This window comes from Pogona vitticeps, chromosome 13 (assembly GCF_051106095.1).
Source record: "Pogona vitticeps strain Pit_001003342236 chromosome 13, PviZW2.1, whole genome shotgun sequence".
In the NCBI taxonomy this organism is placed as follows: Eukaryota; Metazoa; Chordata; class Lepidosauria; order Squamata; family Agamidae; genus Pogona; species Pogona vitticeps.
In genome coordinates, this window is record NC_135795.1 from 21495522 (window position 1) to 21516042 (window position 20521).

Below are 20521 nucleotides of genomic sequence, written 5' to 3' on the forward strand. Positions count from 1 at the left end.
CGACCCTCCGCCCTACCCAGCCAGGCAGCCAGCACTCGCCGGGGCTCACGCGTCCTTCGTCTTCTACCCCACCATCACCCTCCTCGCCGCCGCCTGTTGGGCCGTTGCCTTGGTTACGGCGCTGGGGCGCCAGCTGTGTGCGTCACTTCCTGCGCGCCGGCCGGCCGGCCGGCCGCGCCTGCGCAGTCGCCCCCCTGCCGGCCATGGAGGCGCTGTGGGCGGTGCTGGACGAAGTGGCCCTGGAGGGGCTGGACGGGGTGACCCCCGGGGCGCTGTGGGAGCGCCTGGCCGGCCGCCTCCCGCCCTTCCCGCTGCCCCTGCCCCTGGAGCCCGCCGCCCGGCAGCTGCTCTGGGCCACCCTGGCCGCCCACCCGGAGCTCCGCTTCCACCTCCTCCCGCAGCCGCGGCCGCCGCTGCGCCTCTACGACCGGTGAGGGAGGGAGGGAGAGAAAGCCGGCCTCGACGCTGCTGGTGGGGTCTGGCTGGGGGTGGGCAGCGGGAGGCCCTCGGGCGCGGGCGGGCGGGCGGGCGGGCGGGGGGGAGAGAGCTTCCCTCGAGGTCCTTCCAGCCCGGGGGTGGGGGTGGGGGTGGGGAGGCGACCCTCCGAAGGGGGTCTGGCCGAGGCTGCGGGAGGGCAGAGCGTTGCTTCCGGACCCCCCCCCCCTCGCTCTCTCTCTCCCCTTTGGCCTCTCCGTGGATCTTTGAAGGCCTCCCGACGACAGGCCCCCCCACCCCACGCGCCCCATGTCCCGCGTGGGAAGGGAAGAGGCAGCTGAAATCATCGCCTGGTTAGGGGCCTCTTCAGTCCCGTTGTGTTCTGCTAGCTGAGGGGAGAAGGAAAAAGTGGGGGCAGCAGCTGTCCCAAGCCAGCTGTTAATCTATAGCTCCAGAAGAAGGCCACCCCCAAAACAGATCGAACCTGAACTTTTTAGATAAGAATAAAATCTGCATTGCCAATCTTTTTATCCATCTTGAGATTCAGCCTCCCATTGGTGTTTTCGGTTCCAGGTATGAAGAAATTGATCTGGAGACGGGAATCCTGGAGACCAAGCGGGATCCGGTCCCCCTGGATGACATTTATCCCGTGCACATGGTCTTGGACCACAGCGAGGGCATCCAGGGGTCATGCCGGTATTTTAAAGAGAGGCTGGATGTTACCGACCAGGTCAGGACAAAGGATCTGCAGGCCTGTTGCACCTACGAGGAGGCTTATGATAAGTGAGTAGCAGCGTTTTATAGGCAGCCTTTACTCTAGAGGAGTTTGGACTGCTGTTGGAACCGGGAGATGGGCAGTGACTCGGAAGTGGAGCCAGATGGAAATGTCATCTCAACTAATTGTCCTTCATCCACCTAATTCGAACCTATATCACCTCTCCACCCAGCTGTCTCAAAAGTGGCCACACAAGGAATAAATCCCATCTGCTCATCATCTTTGTGGCTTTATTGCCAGCTTTGAGAGACCAGTGTTTCAAAGGGGGGAGGAGGAGTGTGGGAAAGATTGTGACCGTCATCCAAATAATCCCAAGCACTCCCTCCTGGAGCCTAGAAGTAGACGTTGAGATGCTGTCCCATGTTTGCATCCTCCAGCCTGCTTCTGGTCTTAGCTGGAATGTGTTTGAGGCCACTCTTGGGCCCAGTGGGGCTCCATGTTCTTTCCAGCTTGGCTCCGCTTGCAGTGCCTGTAGAGAAGCAGGAGAACTCAGAAGGCAGAGGTTAAGAGGGGTGGGTGTCTCCTCTGTTTGGGCAGAGTCATGGGTGAGTGGTGATTCTGCTGCTTACCCTCTTCTGCCTGTATACAGAGGTACAGTTTGAACAGGTAAGTGGCACACAGAGCGATACCTACGGATGTGCAGGAGATGTACAAAGCCTGGCATTATACTGACGCTGCATAGAAAGTGGCCGATGTTTTTTTAGGGAAATGACCTTCCTCACCTTTTCTCTTTGCCTCACAGGTGGGGCGAGAGGCTGGTCCTCGTGGCCTCCCAGGTGCTGCGTCACAGAACGCTGATAGGCTGGGAAGGGGATCCGGACCTGAAGCTTCCCGACTTCTCCTACTGCATCCTGGAGCGCTTGGGGCGTGCTCGGTGGCAAGGAGAGCTCCAGAGGGACCTCAGTGCGGCTTTCAAGTGAGGATGCAGTCCTGGGCGGGAGTTTGTTGTACCTAACGCTAGAGACACAAGCAATGAAAGTGTCGTTGGTTGTCTTTTGTGGGGTTATGTTGCGCCAGTTGGTCATCTGTCACGGTTTGTGCCACGTTTAATTTTTGTAAAGCCCAGCAGGCGGAGCTAATACCTGTTGCCCTTGCAGGGTGGACGCTGGCAAGCTGCACTATCACCGGAAAGTCTTGGACAAAAATGGGCTCATCTCCATGCAGTCCCACGTGATCCGGTTGCCGACGGGGGCCCAGCAGCACTCCATCCTTCTGCTTCTGACCCGCTTTCACGTCGACAGGTGTGGGCCGCACAGGGTCAGGCAGGAAGGGGCTTGTGATGTTGGGGAAGTGGCACAGGATCGGCCGGGGGGGGGGGGAGAGTGTGCTGTGTTTTGTTTCTTCCTTCCTCTGCTGCTTCCCTTGATCTAAACAGCCCCCTTTCCATTTTAGAGGGAAGTTAAAGCTGCTCGTCTCCACCAGCCTCCCTGTGGGAACTGCACATTTCTTCGGGTGGGGTGGGTGGTTTTTTGGAATTTTTACTAGAAATGTCAGGGGCCTCCCTTCCTGGGGCGATTTCCCTGATCAAAAGCAGCTCCTCTCAACTACTTTGACGTAAGCCATAAGAAGGAGATCCTCATTATGGTGCTGTCTGTGAGTATAAGAGCCCAGAGAGGGAAGCCCGTTCTGCTTGGGGACAGAAGCAAGCCGGCACCTCTTGCTTTCCCCCTTTCTATTGCCTTGATTTAGAAAAGAGGCCGCCAGTCCTTTCATGCACTGTGGCAGGAATAGGAGGCTCTCTCTGTGAGGGTGACTTACAGCTGCCTTTTCTTGGGTTTCAGGAGGAGCAAATATGATATCCTGATGGAGAAGCTGTCCACTCTCCTTAGTAGTCGGCCCGGTCAGATGGAAACGCTGAGCAACATCCGGGAGGAGCTGGTGAGCTGCACTTGTCTTCTCTCTGCCTGATCATCTCTCAGGCCCCCTGGGAAGAGGCCGTGGTCTGCGCTAAGCCTGGATGCTCATTCGCTGTGTTGCTAATTAACTGTATCATCAGATCGGCACGTTTTCGGAAGCAGCCATCGGGGGGTTGGGGGGGGGGAACAAAGCATAGGAGTCTCAGGGCTAGTGGGAAAGCAGCAAGCCTGCCTGCCTGCCTGCTCAGCAGCCATTCTTTTCAGAAATCCTGCCGTGCTTAGAGTTAAAACAGCTTTGTTTCTATGTCTTTGTAAGGGCCTATGCGAGAAAACATTTAAACGTCTTTATCAGTATATGCTGAACGCTGGCCTGGGCAGGATTGTGTCTGTTCCGCTGCAGGATGTTCGTCCGGAAGGAGGCCCCTTCAAGACCAAGAAGGGTAGGAAGGCTGTCTTCACAGTTCTCACAAACATCTGCTTGTGGGAGGTCTACGTTGGCAGAGCGGTTCTTGGGCCATGCCAGACCCCTGTCCGTGCTCCCTCCTGTCCTCCCAAAGGTGGGCCCCTAAAGCGGCCTTCCCCACAGCAGGGCTTCCCTCTGGATGTAGGTCTGGTTGGGCGGGGGGTGGGGGTGGGGGCTGAGCAGTTTCTCCTTCAGTGTGGAAGTGGCAAAGGAGTTGGAGGCCGGCTACCCTGTTTCCCTGAAAATAAAACCTAATCTGAAAATGAACCCTAGTATGATTTTTCAGGATGCTCGTAATATAAGCCCTAACCCAAAAATAAGCCCCATGAAGTGAAACTCCACCCTTGTATAGCAACCAGAAGATGACATGACTGTATTTGAATAAATGTAGATTGTTGTACATGGAAAATAAAACTTCCCCTGAAAATAAGCCCTAATGTGTTTTTTGGAGCAAAAATTAATATAAGACCCTGTCTTGTTTTCGGGGAAGCACGGTAGCAAGCCAGGCTTTTTGAGGCCCACAGCAGGCCCTCATTTCTTGGATCTCTTCAGGAGGGAGGGGGCTTTCAGTGCCTGCCTATTTGTGGCCCCCGACATGGGGGGGGGAGAGAGAGCTCTGCAGGAGGATCAGTGAGTGGAGGGGATGCCAGAGCCCCTTGGCTGGCCTGCCAGAGGGAAGCCATGAGGTTCCTTTTGGGGGGCTTTAAGCCCTGGGGATCTGGCCGGATCTCACCCTCCGTGGTCCTGCTGCTGTTTTTGTCTCACTCGTTCCCCCCTTTGTGGATTGATAAACTCTCTGTGGTGGGTTTGGGTTGGGTTTTCTCCCAGGCACTGATGTCATGGTTCGCTGCATGAAGTTGGTGAAGGCATTCCGGAAGAAGGTGGATGATTATGACGATGACGAGGAGATGATCACCAAGACCGTGCAGCCGGTGGACATTGTGTATGAGAAGGACATGCTGTCGCAAGCCTACGAGCTGAGTAGGTGGTGGGGTTTGACAGGGTGTGGAGAGCTTCTCGCCTGGGGTGTCTCTCTTCTCTCCCCCACCCTCCGCCCACTTGTGGGTGCAGGGCAGAGGCAGTGGGCACTTAGAGAGCTGGGTTCACAGGATGCTGGGCTGAAGATCCCTATTTATTTCCCTTGGCACCAGTAGTGAAAATCTGGCCTCCTTCCCTGTTGGGGCACACCTTCTGCACTTCACCCGAGGGAAGAGTGGCTGAGATGTCCCACCAGCACCGGCAGCCTTTCCTGGGCAAAGCAGGCGTGCACTGGCCCAGTTTTCCGGTGGCTACTCGGGGCCAGTTCTTGCAGTGGCCACGCAGCATCCCAGCCATTCCCCAGTTAGTCCAGCGGGCGCCGATAGAGAAGAGAGCCTGCTTTATCCAGGGGGGAGATGTTGGGGTTCTTCAGCTGCCAGTGCTTGGAAAACCTGTTCCTCTTTGTGCTGCAGCTTAAGCTCAGTATCTTAACGTCCTGCTTCAATCTCCTCCTCCTCCTTCACAGTTGAAAGTTGGGGGACTAAAGGCATTTCTCAGGCCGAACTTCGGGCGGCCATGAACGTGGGCAAGCTGGAAGCCCGGATGCTGTGCCGCCTCTTGGAAAGGTACAAGGTGATCAAGGTGAGTCCGAGCCTCCGTTGCTAACCCTGGCAGAAGCCGGGGAGGGGTCTCCTCCTCTTTGGGCACCTTTCCCAAAGTAAGAAACAAGGAAGAACCGACTGTCGCCCTCCTTGTGCAGGGTTTCATGGAGGACGAAGGCAGGCAGAGGACGACCAAGTACATCACGTGCCCGTACGTGGAGGAGAGCGACCTGAGCCGGCAGTTGCAGCGGGAGAAGGCCCGGAGTGAGCAGCTGGCCATGGCCACGGTGGCCACTGCCGCCACCGTCGCCGCCCACGAGGACTCCCTGCCGGTGGCAGAGCTCTCTCCACCTGAGGAGGAGACGGCCCTGCTCTCTGAGTCAGAGAAGGAAGAGGAAGCGAAGGAAGGCCAGCGGGCTAGGAAGGCCAGCCTGCTGTCTGTGCGGAAGCCCGGCTGCCGTGGTGGTGATCGTGGCCCATTCCATTCAACGCCACTGAGAGGTGTGCCACTGGCGTTGGCTGCAGAGGTCTTTTTTTGGGGGTGGGGAGGTGGGGAGTTGAAAAGACCAACAGGACACGGGACCTGTCCCATGGCAGACACTTGGCAGCTGCTGGTTGTTCCTCCTGCAAGAAAGCATGGATCTCTTCTGGCTTCTGTAGCTCTCCTCCACACCCGTTGCGCTCCCCCCTCCTGCCTTTTGGGGGATCCCCCTTTGCACCACTTCGCCGCCGCTTTGCTTTCTCGCACGCCAGGCTCCCTGGCGGACGTCTGCCCTCCAAGGACCACAGGGACTGTGGCGAAGGTGGCTTCCGTGGCCCTGAGGAGGCTGCCTGGCCCCAGTTACCCAAACAGGAGGATTGTGGGAGTCCCCGTTCAGCTTTCGCTTCTTTTTCCGCATGTCTTTCATATTCTGAGTGTATGTTTGGCAGGGCAGGGTTTGCAGCCTGTGGTGCTTAATTAAGGGGCACAGAGTGTCTCCTGAAATTTACCTGCATTGTGATCCTGGCAAAAGTCCAGCCTGCTCCTTTTTTCTTCAGGGATCCTGGCTGAAATGGCTGAGATGCTGTGTCTTCTTCTTCCTCCTCCTCCTCCTCCTGTTCCTCGTCTTCCTCCTTGCAGGAGCCAGGAAGCGGTCCACTCGCCGGGCCACCCCAAGGAAGCCGTCTCCTTTGCATCCTCTGGAATCCACCCGAGAGCACCCGGATGCCTCGGCAGAAGCCGATTCCACCCTGGACAGGCTCAAGCAAGAAGCCGCCCTCTCCAGTTGTGTCCATGTTCAGGAGGACGCAGGTGATGTGGCCGTGGTGGAGGAAGTCAAGCCAGAGACTCCCAAAGTAAGAGTCTCAGGCCCATTTGCCTGCGTCTAGGCTTCACTGTTGGCGGGTGTCTGTGGGCCCGGGCAGGATAGGCTGGGCCACCCCTGTGGACACGAAGTGGCCCACTGGGTAGAGTGGCTTTGCTCAGCCTCTCCCACCCCACCGAATGGGCAGGGCAGCCACAGGACAATCCTTGCTAGATGTTGACCCGCTGGTGTGTGGTCAGAGGCCATCGTCTGATGGTGCCTGGTTCCCGCTTGGAGGTCTCCCACCAGTGCCTTTCTTCGGGGTGGAGAGCGAGAGCTGCGTGACCTGCCTCTGGAGGGCTCTCCTCCCAGCCGTTTTCTGTCTCCCCCCCCCCCGCAGAAGAGCTGCGAGGACAAGAGGAAAGAGAAGCGCCCTCGCGCCCTGGCAGCCGAGCGCTCACACGAGACCTACCGGCTCCTGAAGCGGCGCAACCTCATCATCGAGGCTGTCCGCAACCTTCGCCTCATCGAAAGCCTGTTTGCGTAAGGCGGGGGGGTGTGTGGGAAAAGAGGGGACCGTCTTGTGGTTTGCCCCCCCCCCGGTCCCCAGTGTCTCTGGGGTGGAGAGGCAGGGTGGCTGCTTGGTTCTTTCCTACCTGCCAAGGAATGCCCAACACCTCCTTTTCTGTCCCCCGCCTGGCAAGAACTTCCCCTCTTGGCTGTACGGGCACCGGGGGGGGGGGGATGTCTGGGATCAAGGGAGGACCTTTCCCTCCCCTAGCAGGAGGAGCCTCAGTGCCTGGAGCCCCTTCTCTTTGGGACGTGCCTCTGCTTTCCTGTTTCTGTCCTCTTCTGGCCAGTTCCCCCAAGGCCTGGGCCTGGGCCAGTGCTTTTATGTGCTGAACGACCTAGACAGAGCCTCCTCTTTCTCCCTTGGGACCCCGCCTTGGCTCCTTAGCCACTGAGGGGTGGGGGTGGGTGGGTGGGAGCTACCTGTGTGGCTGTCAGCAGAAGGCCAAGCCACAGGGCCCCCTCCTGAATGTGGGCTGGTGGTGCCACTGCCACTGCTGCTGAATGCCCTCCCTGGCTCCAGGCTTCAGAAGATGATCATGGACCAGGAGAAGCAGGAAGGCGTCCCCACCAGGTGCTGCAAGAAATCCATTGTCCGCTTGGTGCAGAAGCTCTCCCAGGAAGGACTCCTGCGTCTCTACCGCACCACCGTCATCCAGGACGGGATCAGCCGGAAGGTGCTCAGCCCTTCCTTGGGTGGGAATGGCCCTGCGTCGTGTGGAAAGTCATGCGCCGAGAGAGAGAGGGAGGGAGGGAGCTGCTAGCTGTTGTCATGGGGAGCCTTGGGTCCTGGAAGGGATCTCTGCCCTGGTGGCTCCCCCGTGGGCGCCCCTTGGCGTTGCCTTTTCTTTGCCCGCTTGCCTCCTGCATCTGCCCTCTGTTTCCCTCCCACTTGGCAGGTGGAGTTCGTGGTGGACCCCTCCGTGAACCCCAGCGACCCTCTGGTGAAGAGCGCCATTGAGCAAGTGCGCTTCCGCATCTCCAACTCAAGTACTCTGAACAGGCAGGTGGTACGCAATGCGCCCTGAAAGGAGGCTGCTGAGGGCTGGGGGGCTTGGCCAGAGGAGGCTGGCTCTGGCAGGGGGCGGGGGGCAGCGGGGGAGACAGAGGAGGAAGAGGCACAGCCCTGGGAAGCGAAGCAGGCTGGTTTGGAAGTTCTCTCTCGCTGATCCTTGGGGCTCGCCCCCACCGCCGCCCCCGCCGCCGCCGCTTGTAGAGACCCAGCTGCTGCTCCCTGAAGTGGTTTGCTGGGCCCTACTTGCCCCTTTCTCTCCTGCTTTCTGAATGGCAGGATTAAAGTTCCCCAGACCCCGACCCCGCAGGATCCCCCAGAGGAAGGGAGCCAAGACCCTGGCGGTGGGGTTGCGCTGAGGGAAATGGAGGCCTCTGTCTCTCCGTGCAAGCCAGAGGCCGCTGGCGAGAAGGTGCGCGTCAGCAAGTTCAGCTACCACCCCGTGACAGGTAAAGGGGGCCTCCTCCAGGGTGCCGGGTGGGGGGGGTGAGGTGCCTGCCTCTTGCCGGCTGAGGCAGGCAAGGGTTGCGCGCCCACGCTCCCTGAAGCCGGCCGGCCTGTCCCTGTTCCCTTCAGTGGCAGGCCTCGGACGCTCTCTGGGCTTCCTGCCCAAAATGCCTCGCCTGAGGACCACCCACCTGTTCCTCTGGTACCTGGTCTATGGGCATCCCCAGCAGAGGAGGGAAGGTGTCAGTGCTGAGCCCACCACGAGCACCAGGCAAGATCCTGAGCCGAGCTCCGGTGCCCCCGGCAGCCTCCCCAGGGTGGCAGAGAAGGAGAAGGAGTCTCTGCCGGCACCAGCGGCAGCAGCAGGCAGGGTGGAAAGCCCCACCAAGATCCGAGCTCTGGAGGTGGACGCGGACTTCACAGATCAGGCAGGTAAGGATCCCGGGTCGCAGAGAAGGAAGGCCCCATGAAAGGACCAGGAGGAAGCCTTGGAAGGGTTGGGCAGGCTTCGTGTCTCCCAGGAGGCACCCAGGCGCTTCTTACGGCCATTCCCAGCCAGTGGAACAGCAGCAGCAGCAGCAGCAGCAGCAAACGGGACCTGTGGGCCTGGCCAAGGCCCACCCGCTGCCTGCCCAACGGCTGCAGAGCCTCCTGTGGGGCCCCTTCCGGAGAGCAGCCGGCACTGTCTCTCTGTGGCCTGTTTTGATTAGGAGAACTGTCCCTTCCTCCCTTTCTACGCAGTGTACGTGGACAACGCCACATGGATGCGCCACATCCCTCCCCTCCCAGTCCACCGGGAATTTGGCCACGGCTGGGCTCTGGTCAGTGACACCCTTCTCTGCTTGCCCCTCTCCATCTTTGTCCAGATCGTGCAAGTCAGTTACAAGGTGAGTTACTCCTGGCTCTCTCTGCTCTTGCAGAGACCCCGCCCTCCTCCTCGGGCAAGGGTAAGGTCTCCCCCCGCTGCCTGCCTGCCTGCGCACAGGCATGACTCAGAATCCATCAGAGCAGAGGAGTTCTGTTGGACCCAAGCGTAGGTTAGGGCTTAATTGGCATGTCGTAAGTTAGCCCGTCTTGTCTTGCCTGAGAATTTAACTCAGGGTAAAACAACTTTCAGGTTGACGGCTTGGAAGATTATTTGAACGACCCTCTGAAAAAACACACCCTGATCAGATATCTTCCCAGATCAATTCGACAGAAGCTCCTGTACAAAAGGTAACATTTAGAAAAGGGTCACTTCTCTTGGAGAAAATCTGTGCCGGTCAAGAGAGACGGGCAACGGCTAATTCTGCAGAAGGGAAGAACGTGTGAGGGAACTGCTGAATCTGAAGCTGCCTGGCAGAGGAAGAGTTTCATCCTGCATCTTCTGCTTCCCTGCAGGAGGTACATCTTCTCTGTGGTCGAAAGCCTGCAGCGCCTGTGTTACATGGGGTTGGTGCAGTTTGGTCCCATGGAGAAGTTCCAGGAAAAGGATCAGGTAATTTCATTCTGGACCGCTTTAAAGCAACCGGCCACTGAAAGCGAAAGAGCAGAGGCACAACTTTGCCACAAGAAAGAGAGTCTCTTAGAAGAAGGTCAGCCCAGAGTCCTTTGGCACCATGAAAACTGACTGGCCCAGGGCGGGGTGGGGGTGGCGTAGAAGCATTCAGGGTTGCTTAAGAGGAGGGAGGAGTTGCCCTCTAGAGGGAGGATTGCCATTGTTCTGATCAAAACCTGCCACCTGTCATGTGAGCAGGGTTCCTGGGCTGCAGTGGGACAGAACATCCTTGCCACATGTCAAGACGGGTGGAATCGGGAGGAGTTCTGGGGCAGGCGATGTGGACCTGACTTCCGTGGGTGTCTTGCAGGTGTTTGTCTACGTGAAGAAAAAGGCTGTGATTGTGGACACCACCGTCTGTGAGCCCCACTACAACCTGGCTCAAAGCAGCCGCCCCTTCGACAGGCGCTTGTACGCGTTGAACACTCTGCAGGAGGTCCAGAACTTCTGGTTCGACCTGCAGTGCGTTTGCCTCAACACACCTCTAGGTAGGATCCCGGCAGCCGCTCGTCCGAATCCTGCCTCTGGGCTCAGTTGCCCTTCCTCTGGGCTCTCTGCCCTCTCATTACCCGGCTGCCGTTCTCCCCTGCCCACCTTTGCCTCCTGCCGCTCTGGCCTTGTGGCCACCCACCCCTACACGCTCCGATCCGCAAAAGGGTCCACAAGGGCTCTTCCCTTTTTCAGGCATTGTGCGCCATCCTCGCGTTAGGAGAGGCGGAGGTCAAGCCGACGAAGCGGGCCTCTCCCTGGATGCCACCCTGGAGCAGGAGTCGGCTGTCCACAAACACAATCTTGAACGGAAGTGCGCCATGCTGGAGTACACCACGTGCGTCTCGCGCCATCCCACTTGGTAGGGATGTTCTGGGTTGCAGAGGTGGGGCGGCTGCTCCGCTGGGGGGCTCCTCCGCTCTCTCCTTCGGCCTTGGTAGAAGCCTGGCTTGTCTCCTGGTCCCTTGCGCAGGGCGCATGGTCCCTGTGCCATCGTTCAGAGGCAGCGGGGCGGAGAGCCAGGGTGGTGTTCAGCCTGGTTGGAACGCTGAGCTGGGCCCTGGGGGGGGGGGGGGCTGTTCTGGTTCTTCCCATGCCCGAATCCCAGCACTCTTGGGCTGACCGTGGGCTGGGCCTGACCTACAGGAACTCACAAAGAGGGTTGGGGGGGGGGTCATTGTGGGAGATGAACAGAAGGTAAGACGAGATATACATCCACAGTCGTAATGTTGATGGTGTCAGTTGGCAGTGTTGTGGATTAGATTGACACTGCTTTCTCAGAGGAAGGCATGACGTTTCTCTCGGCCTCAGCTTTTCTCTCTCTCGATGGTCGTCTTTCCCCACAGAGGACACCGAGAGGTGGAGGATGATGGCTCAATTCCTGGGGACGGCCTGGGAGCAGGTGGCCTGGATTCCAGCTTCTACGGTCACTTAAAGCGCAATTGGATTTGGACCAGCTACATCATCAACAAGACCAGAAAGGTCAGCTTAAGAGCCTTAAGCGCTCAGTTGTGGGAGGAGTGACATCACTCTGAGGAACGCTGCAGAGAGAGGAGGGGAATTCCCACCCCAGTGGGAAGAGTGAGCATGGATGTCAGGGGCCAGCCACGCGCTCGGTTTTCCTTCCTGGCCTCCCTGCCAAGCCCAGCTCTGTGACCCCGCCTGACCCCGGAGACGGTTCTGGGTCCTGCTCCCATAAGACAGCATGTGTTGGAGATGCCCTTCTGACAGGAACAAGGCTGCGTGGGGAGTGACGCCGCGTAGTGCGCGCCTGCCGCAGGCACCCACCCGTGTATACAGGGAGGTCCCTCGGCGGCCTCGGTTTACCCTGCCCCACCCTGAGGCAGGCCCTCCTCCTCTTCCTCATGCCTTGATTGTGGCCCCAGGGTTCCTGTCAGCGCTTGGGGGGGGGGGGTGTCTGGCGAGGCTTTCTGGCCGGAGGCAGCCTTGGCCGTGAGAGCCGCTTCTTCCGGGGATCCAGGAACACAGACCCACCCTCTCTCCCTGGGGGGTGAGGGGAGGAGGAGTTGAACTGCCTGCCACTGACGACACCCTCTTCTGCTCCCTGGCTAGGATGATGCAGCTGCTGAAACCGGGCACATGGTTCGGCTCCACACCTTCCTGACCAAGCGCGCTCTGCCGCTTGGCACCAGAGGTAACAGACAGCAGTGGCCTCGTTGGGATATTGCCCACCCTCACCCGGGCTCCTGCTCCAGGGCCCGGCTCCCTCTCCTCCCTGGGACCTTGAGCAGAGGAGAGCCCTGGCCGAAGGGGTCTCTGCCGCCTGGTGGGCCTTTTTTGCAGACCTGGGCTTTTGCAGGGACTCCAGGCGGAAGCAGCGCTCCCTGGGGAGACGCCTTGGCAGGCCCTGATCCTGCTGTGCAGAAGGAAGACCTGGAAGTGGAAGAAGAGGCTGCTCTGAACAGAAGCAAGCGAGTGAGGGGTGGGAAGAGCCAGAAGAGGAAGCGGCTGAAGAAGGAGGTGGTGAAGAAGGCCAGGAAGAGGAAGAGGAAAAGAGGCAAGGGGCCTCCTGGGGCCGCGGGGGAGTTGGGGAGCGCTGGGCTGCCCCATGGCGCAGAACTTTGCCCAAGGGCTCCTCTTGGTAGAGTCCCAGCCCAGCCTGTCCCTACCCTTCCTTCTGAGAGACAGCAGCTAACGCCTGCCTGCCTGTTTGGGCTCTTGGGCTTAGTGAACAGGCCTTTAGTGGCCGGAAGGGCTGCCTGCGATCCAGGGAGCCCTTGGGGAGCCCTGGGTGCCTGCGGAGGGAAAAGACGGGTGGGAAGGACCCCGTCCAGGATGGCTTTGCTGGAAGGATCCTTGTCCCATCTCTCCCCTTCCCTCCCTCTCTGCCTGGAAGATGGGAGCTGCGGAGAGAAGAGCAAGAAGGCCCGCTACCACGACGAGGCGGACCAGAGCGCCCTCCAGAGGATGACCCGCCTGCGCGTCATGTGGACCGTGCAGGAGGACGGCCTGCTGATGCTCTGCCGCATTGCCAGCCACGTTCTCAACACCAAGGTAAAGGGGAGACGGGGCTGGGCAGGGCTGGGTGGGCAAGGGCCCGTCCCTGCGGCCCTTGGGGCTCCGTGGGCCAGAGGGGCCGGGCCTTCAGCCCCGCACAATCTGCCCAGGAGCTGGTCCCCGTGTATCCCCCACCCCCACCCCCCTGCCCTGGGGAGGGAACGGGGCCTGGCCTGGGTCTGACCTGGGGCTCCCCCGCCCTCCCGCTTCTGTGGGGCAGGTGAAGGGGCCCTTTGTCCCCTGGCAAGTGGTGAGGGACATCATGCACGCCAACTTCGAAGAATCGCTGGACAAGACCTCCCACTCCGTCGGGCGGCGCGCTCGCTACATCGTCAGGAACCCCCAGACCTACCTCAACTACAAGTGAGAAGCTCTCCTTTCTCTGGGCTACGAGGCAGCAGAGAGGGTGCCTCTTTGGGGAGGGGGGGGCGTATTTGGATGTCTTTCCTCCAGCACCAGCGTCAGTGCCAGTGCCAGCGGCTTCCCTGGGCTCCCTGGAGGGCTAAGAATCCAAAGGGTGCTGCCCCCGTGGCCACTTGCCTCGAACCCCAGAGTGGCTTTTGGTGGGGGTGGGGGAAGGTAGGAAACACCCCCCCCCCAGCAAAACTCTCTAACCAGGCTGGACAATGTTGTTCCTCCTCCTTCAGGGTCTGCCTTGCCGAAGTCTATCAAGACCTGGCCCTGATTGATGATGCCCTCAGCAAGAAAGGCAACTATCAGGACCCCAAAGTGAGGGCTGCCCCCAAGGAGTGGAAAGACTGGGAGCAGGGGGTGGGGTGGGGTGGGGGTGGGGGGGACACACAGCTCCACAGAAACCTGCCTGCCTTTCTGAATCTGAGCTATCCCCCCCCCCCCCCGGTGTGTTCTGTGCCCAATTGCTTTGGGCACCATGTGAGGTCCAGGAGCAGGAGTCGGCTGTTCTGGTATGCCCAGGTCTCCTCGCAGGCAGCGCCTGCTCAACTGTGAGCCGCTCAAAGCTCCTTGAGGGAGGGTGGAAGGGCCTGTGGTCGCGTCCCTGCCGCCAGCCCGCCTGGATAGGCGGACGTCAGCCCAGCCCAGCCAGGGGCTGCCTTCCAGCTGGCCCCTCTCCCTTGGAAGCCCAGGAGATGGCAGGCATGGGGGCATCTGGAGGGCCGCTGAGGCGGCATGTGCCCCTTCAGCCCCCTCCTCAGGCCATCTCACAGCCAGGCAAGTCTCCCTGCGCTGTCGGGTGTGTGTGTGTGTGTGTGTGTGCCAGAGACCACGAGGGGAGAGGGGGCAGGAGGAGGAGTCTGCAAAGAGCCCCCCACCCTGGGTGACCCCGTTGAGGCATCTAGGCAGGTAAACGGGAGCCCCCCCCCGCACCCCCCTCCCGCCGAAGCCTCTGGAGGAGGGAGGCGGCAGCTCTGGGCTTCTCTGCAAGGGCTGGAAGCTGCTTTGCTCTCTCTTTCTCTCTCTCTCTCTCTCTCTCGCCTTCAAAGGTTTGTGCCAAAGAGTTTAAGGACTTTGTGGAGCGACTGAAGGTGAAGTTCAGTTCCTCGCTGGGGAGTCCCAGGCTGACCATTCCAGACACCCTTGAGGAGCTTTTCTGCAGGTACCTGCCCCCACTCCCTTTCTTCCCCCCCTCACTCCCTCTCCCCCCCCTCCCACACACACTATTCCTCTTCCTGCAGAGTCTGCCAGCCAGAGGACCAGCACTGAGCTGGAATCTCTCTCTCTCTCTCACTCGGGATTGCAAGTCAGAGGGGCAGCCGCCACCTGTGAGCTGCTGCTGTGGGAGTCTGCCTTTGCCTCCCGGGGGGGGGGGGGGGGGTTGGTTCACTTCTGGGAGAGCTGGAGGTGGGGTGGGGGCAGGAGTCCTCCCTTCCAAAGCTAGCACCAGCCTCTAGACTGGGGTATGGGGGAAGGAGAGGGTGAGGAAGTGACTTTACACCCCATCCGTCCCTCTCGGGGGCTTCAGGCCAGGGACTTCCCAGCCCTTCTTGCAGAGGCTGCCAGGAGTCAGCGGGGACCTCCCATGTGCAGAGCGCATGTTCCATTTGGCAATAAGGGCTTGGGAGTGATCTCTCTCTCAAGGAAGGTTCCCCGAGGAGCCGCCACGTCAGACCCTGGGCTCTTTGGCTTCCCTGTGGCTCCTTGCTTTCCCTCCCATCCAGGTTCCGGGTTCTGGCCATTGGGGATGAAACCAGCCAGAGGAAGAAAGAAGACATGCTCAGCAGGTGAGCAACCGAACGGCCCTCCCTGCTGGGCTCCCTCTTCCTTAGGGGTGGAGAAGGGGGCGGGATGGGGGCAGTGGGCTTCTTCTCTGCCCACACCAGCAGGCTGTGCGGGGGGGGGGGGCTGCGGAGGGCCTTGAAGGAGAACACCCCCTGTCGTGGAGGCTGAGCTGGGGCCGCCCTCCCTTCTCTCCTTGCCCCCAGCGTCTCCGACATCCACTTCCTGGTACTGCAGAACCTGATCCAGAGCACGCTGGCCCTTTCTGACAGCCAGATGAAGTCCTGCCAGTCCTTCCAGGTAAGAGGGGGCTGGCATGGCCTCCTCTCCCCCCGGGGCCCCAGGCAGGCTGCTGGGTCAAGCCTTCAGAGCGGCCAAAGGGGAGGGGGGGAGGGGGGAGGGGGGAGGGGGGAGGGGGGCCCTCCCTTGACCCCGTGCGTCTTTGCAGACCTTCCGCCTGTACCAGGAATACCGTGACGACATCCTGCTCAAGGCCTTCGTGGAGTGCCAGAAGAGGAGCCTGGTGAACCGCCGCCGGGGCAACCACAGCCTGGGCCCAAAGAAGAGCCGAGGGCTGCCCTTTGCCCCCATGTCCTACCAACTCTCCCAGGGCTACTACAGGTCCGTGCAGAGCCTGGCACCAGTCTCTGGTGCCACCAGGGCAAAAAATGCAGGGCAGCTGCAGCCAGCCTGCTGTGGATGGCCCTCACGGCAGCTTACATGGGCCCCTGCCTTAGTGGGGAGGAGGAAATGAGGAGGAGACCCTCAGCTGGGGGAGAGAAAAGGCGGCCGCCCCCCCCCCCCCGGCAGCCTCCCTTCTCCTGACCTCTTGGCCTTTCCCCCCTCCCCAGAGTGTTCACGTGGCGGTTTCCTAGCACGCTGTTTAGCGAGTCGTACCAGTTTCTTCTGAAGCTCAAGGAAGCCGGGAAGCAGGACCAAGCCGACAGCTTTTCTTTCAAAGACCCAGACGAGCCGTGTGCCTCGGAAATGGTGACCTTTCCCTTGGACGGGCCAGGTGGCTACTGTGCCACGGTCCTTGCCCTCTTCTCCCTCGGCCTGGTCTCTGTCGATGTCTCCATCCCAGAGCAGATTGTGGTGGTGGACAGCACCATGGTGGAGAACGAGGTCATCAAAAGGTAGGAGGCCCGGCGGGGAGGGGGGTGTTTGCTGGCCGACGGGGCTGACCCCAGGACAGGCCGAACCGTCTCCCAAACAAATGGGTGGCGAGGGACCGTCTGCCTCCACCCAGAACCTCCCCCCTGTTCAAATGCCCTAGCCAGCCAGCAGGCCAGCACTGAATGCCTAGTGGGGGGGGGGGGCTGATGCTCCCAGAGGACCAGCGGCAGATGGGCTTTCACCATTGCAGCAGCAGCCCCCAAATAAAGATCGGAAAGGCTGCCTTTGAAAATCTGCCCATTTAGAGAAGATGGAGAAATGCAGCCAGAAGTGCCGCAAGCCCTTCATTGATAGGATGGAAGTGGAAACGGAGGAGGGACTTCTCCTGCTCAACGTTTCCAAGGGCTAGAATTTCCCTTTTTGTTCCAGACTGAATTCCAGAGCAGCACAGCTGGCGTTCCGCTCTCTGCTTGGCCATCAGCCTCCTTGGCTGACATGGGGCTCGTCTCTCCTTCCCCTCCCTCTCTTTCTCCGCCTGGCCTACCTGATAGGGTGGTTGTGGAGAGAAATGGTTCCAGCGGGGGAGGGGGAGGGAGAGACCTGTAAGCTGTATATACAGTACAATAAAGAAGGGAGAGTTGCCCCTTTAGAGCAATTAAATAACAGGGGAGTGTCAACCTAGGGAAGGGCTGCTCTCCCGCCTGAGTCTCCCGGGCAGGGGGGGGGATTTGGGCTGAGCCTAAAGGTGGGGTGGGGGGGAATTGTCCCGTTTCCTGCAGCCTGGGGAAAGAGGGCCTGGAAGAGGAGGAAGAGGACGACGACGACAATCTGGAGGAAGGCTCCACCAGTAAGCGGCCGATTGAAGTGAAGGCGCGCCAGGCCTCGCACACCAACTACCTGCTCATGAGGGGCTACTACGCCCCAGGGATTGTCAGCACACGGAACCTGAGCCCCACGGACAACATTGTGGTCAACTCCTGCCAGGTGAAGCTGAGGCTGAGACAGGTCCCTGCCCCCGATGGCCTCTTGGCGCAAGGTCAGTGCACTGGGAGCCCCCCCCCAGAGCAGGCAGGGAGGGGGGGGTGTCAAACAGGAATCCCAGAAGGAAGGACCTCCTTCCTGACATCCCTCTGTGGGGCAGCCCCTCAGCATCACCCCTGCCTGCTTAGAAAGGGAGAGTACTGGTTGCAAGGGGGGGGGGGCGGCAGCCCAGCTTTTCCCCTCCTAGTGGTGGGGCTGCCCACAAGGCCGCTTTTGTCTTCCAGAGCCCACGGATCTGGAGAGGATGCCCGTGGGCGTCTCCTGCCTGCCCAGCTCCTTCACACGGCAGCTGAGTGGCTGGCAAAGGGAGGAGGAGGAGGAGGAGGAGGACCCGGCCAAGCTCCGCCAGGCTCTCCAGAACCGCCAGTACAGCCCTGGCGACGTGGCTGCCGCCCTCGAGGTCTGCGCGGCCATCGCGGCCCCTGCCCACTTCGGAGTGGACCGGGTCAACCTGGCCAGGCAGTTCCAGCACTACGAAGAGGCCAGCCCAGGGCGCGCCCGCCTCTTGCAACACTACCTTCAGGTGAGTGGGTGGGCAGACGGGAGCCTCCTGGGCCGGGGGGAGGAGAGGGTTGCAAGGAAATCCACTCGCCTGAGCCACTCAGCCTCCCTTCCTCTGGTTCTGCCCCTTCTGTATAGGACCTTCTTGACCTGGAGCAGCTGTTGGAAGTTGGGGGCTACAGTCCTCGGCTGGTGGCAAGGAGGTTTGCTGGCCCATGGCTTCTGCACTCAGCACATCCCCAGGAGGACTTCAGCACAGGCCTGCGAGGCAAGGACAAGAGCCCCCAGGGGGACCCCATTGAGGGCAGCAGCTGGGAGGAGAGGGGAGAGGGCCTCAGAAGGTCCCCCTCACCAGCCTTGGCCGCGGAAGAGCCGGCAGGGAAGAGGCAAAGGATAGCCGAGGAGGAGCAGAGCTTGGAGGTCGAAGTGGCCTTCCAGAGCCCAGGGCCCTGTTTGGAAGAAGTGGGCCGAGGGCCTGTTTTCGACGCCGGTGGGGCAGAGACCCAAGCGAGACGTGAAGGATCAGGAGCCACGCAAGAGCCCGACTGGACAGAAGGCTGCAGCGGGGACCCTGCGGGGAAGGAGAGCACCCCCTCCTGGGGCAAAGAGACGGGGGTGCCACCTGGCCAGCAACCCTGGGATGGTGGAACGCCTGCTCGCGAGCCAGGCGACAGAAATGCAGCCCTGCAAGAGGTTCCTGGCAGCGCCAGGGGTACGTGTGGAACGAGCCCCTGCCTCCCCCCCCCCCAATTTATTGAGCTCCCAGCTGTGAGTGTGGCAGGAGGGGCCTGTGCCTTTAAGGATGACCTCTGGTCCAGGGCTTTCCAATGGCCTGCCACCAGGAGAGGGCGGGTGCTCCAGTGAGATAACCGACTCCCTTGTCTTGCCTTTTCCCTTAGAACATTCCACAGGGCAGGCCGCGTGGACTGAGGAGGGAAGGTGAGTGTGCGCAGCCCAGCAGGGAGACCGCCTTCTGCTTAGGGATCCCTGCATCGGAGCTGCCCTCTTGAGTCGCTCAAGGCCTGGGCCCCTGGCAGAGGGGCACGCTCTAGTCACTGGTGGCAGGTTTTGTTCGATGCTTAGGCTTGGGCATAGGGCAGGAAGGCCTTAGCAAGCGGGCAGAGGCAGGCGTCGAGCAATTGGGTGTGTGTGCATGTGGCAGAAAGGCACTTCTAGGGCATCCAGGCCTTGCGGGACCTCCCGCCTGCAGTCTCTGAATACCAGAGGCATGCCCTTCTCCCTGGAGTTTGATGCCGAGGTGCAAGGCCCCACAGTAGGCAGAAGCAGCCACTGTAAGCAGCGTTCAGGTCAGACAGAGGAGACGCAAAGCAGAACCTCCAGAACAGGCCAGGGGTGGTGGAGAGAGCCTGAGGCGCCCAGGGCTTCGCTGGTACCAGGCGTGGTGGTGTTCTTGTCTAGATGTAGGCATGGGAGTGACTGAATGATTTCTTTGCCTCCAGAGCTGGCGAGACATTTTGCTTTGTGGGTCGGCCGTGGCGCATTGTGGACAGCAGTCTGAACAAGCCTGTCTGCAAGGGCATCATGGAGGGTGTCTTGTGCCACATCATGACCAAGCCTGGCATCACAGAAGCTGCCCTGCGCCACCACTACCTGGGCATCCTGCAGCCAGTGGCTCTGTTGGAGATCCTGCAGGTGGGTGTTTGGCATCCCTGGCCACCAGGGCAAGGTCACCTCGCCAGCAGGTTGCCACCTTCCCTGCTGGGGCTACCCATCCTCAAAAAAAGCAAGAGACTGCAGTACAGAAGTCCCTGACAAAGGCCAGGAGAAGAGAGGAGGCCCGTTGGCTGGTCCACTCTCCCTGGTGCCCAGAGGAAGGCACTTGGTTCCTTCCGCCCCAGTGCCTCTGGCTAAAAGCTCAGAGATGATGGGCCAAGTAAAGCCCTGCAGGTCCCATCAGCTACCCGGCTGGCAGGGAGTCATGGGAGATGCCACCGAGAAGCATCTGAAGGGCCGGCCTTGCCTGGGTCTCTGCTCCCCAGCACCTTTGAGACAGGCTCCAGGAGGCACACACACACACAACACACACATGGCTGGCGTCCCACGTCATGTCCCCTTCCCCCCCTGCAGGGCCTGGAATCTCTGGGCTGCATCAGGAAATTCCACCTGAAGAACCAGCCGGCCACCTCGCTCTTCTCAAAGCCTGTCCTGGAGGAAGTGATCACGGAGCCTCGATTGAGCGAGACCCCCACCGTTTTCTACGAGCCTTGCGTGGACTGCACCCTGAAAATGGGCCGGGTCTTCCCCTATGAGCTGAACTGGAATAAGTGGCTGCAGACGCCCCCCCTGTGAGGGTGGCCTGGAGCCTGGGCAGGAAGCCTTTTTGGCAGCTTGTGACGTCAATAAAGGGAGGGGGGAAAAAACCCTCTCCTTCCCAATCCAGGTCTTCTTTCTCTGAAATCTGTTCCGGGGGAGGCGGGCTGGGTTGCCCTCTTGGATCGACAAGGCACACAGATTGGATCGGGGCCGGGAGAGCACTTGCTGGATGGGGGGGTGGGTGGGCCAGGGGGTCTAGAGCAGGAGGGGCAGGCGGGGAGAGGCACCCCCGTGGCCAGCCCTTCCGCCTGGCGCTCCCTCCACCACTCCCATCCATTGACTTGACCGGGCGGGGTGGGGGGGGGCGGCTCCGGTCCTTTGGCACAACTCCGGAGGAGGGTCTCAGGGGAAGAACGCAACCCCCCCCGGGGG

At 60.5% G+C, this 20521-nt stretch overlaps 2 protein-coding genes across 8 annotated transcripts in view; one reads left to right on the plus strand and one right to left on the minus strand.

Moving 5' to 3' along the window:
- Window positions 1–170, minus strand: part of KATNIP (katanin interacting protein) — a 29459-nt gene extending 29289 nt beyond the window's left edge. For 3 of the 4 annotated variants that reach the window (XM_078381357.1, XM_020811976.3, XM_020811973.3), the window contains exon 1: window positions 17–170. The gene's annotated coding sequence lies outside the window, so the exon portion shown is untranslated. The remainder of the gene's footprint in view (window positions 1–16) is intronic. The other variant, XM_078381356.1, reaches the window with a different exon arrangement.
- GTF3C1 (general transcription factor IIIC subunit 1) lies at window positions 165–20215 on the plus strand. Of its 4 annotated transcripts, none has more exons than XM_072983007.2 (37): window positions 165–430; window positions 1009–1218; window positions 1953–2126; window positions 2308–2451; window positions 2992–3088; window positions 3383–3506; window positions 4358–4510; window positions 5034–5149; window positions 5268–5610; window positions 6230–6444; window positions 6793–6935; window positions 7486–7639; window positions 7862–7965; window positions 8254–8423; window positions 8551–8853; window positions 9163–9308; window positions 9539–9636; window positions 9802–9898; window positions 10269–10446; window positions 10643–10784; window positions 11293–11428; window positions 12020–12101; window positions 12267–12464; window positions 12804–12961; window positions 13185–13327; window positions 13612–13693; window positions 14425–14537; window positions 15100–15162; window positions 15364–15457; window positions 15606–15778; window positions 16009–16293; window positions 17053–17309; window positions 17539–17837; window positions 17954–18527; window positions 18715–18754; window positions 19276–19468; window positions 19904–20215. In XM_072983007.2, the coding sequence occupies exons 1-37, from the start codon at window positions 204–206 to the stop codon at window positions 20123–20125; spliced, it is 6450 nt and encodes a 2149-aa protein (XP_072839108.2). In that variant the 5' UTR covers window positions 165–203; the 3' UTR covers window positions 20126–20215. The 4 variants fall into 4 exon arrangements, with proteins under 4 accessions (XP_072839108.2, XP_072839107.2, XP_072839109.2 ...); XM_072983006.2 differs by having other exon boundaries at window positions 3467–3623; XM_072983008.2 differs by having other exon boundaries at window positions 3467–3506.
- Window positions 20216–20521: the final 306 nt, after the last annotated feature.

Excerpts from the sequence above, each read along its gene's own strand:
- GTF3C1 (XM_072983005.2), top strand. The coding sequence starts at position 204 with ATGGAGGCGCTGTGGGCGGTGCTGGACGAAGTGGCCCTGGAGGGGCTG. Across the intron at positions 15,779-16,008 it reads CTCTCCCAGGGCTACTACAG|AGTGTTCACGTGGCGGTTTC; the intron begins GTCCGTGCAGAG and ends CCCCCTCCCCAG. Across the intron at positions 18,755-19,275 it reads GCGTGGACTGAGGAGGGAAG|AGCTGGCGAGACATTTTGCT; the intron begins GTGAGTGTGCGC and ends CTTTGCCTCCAG.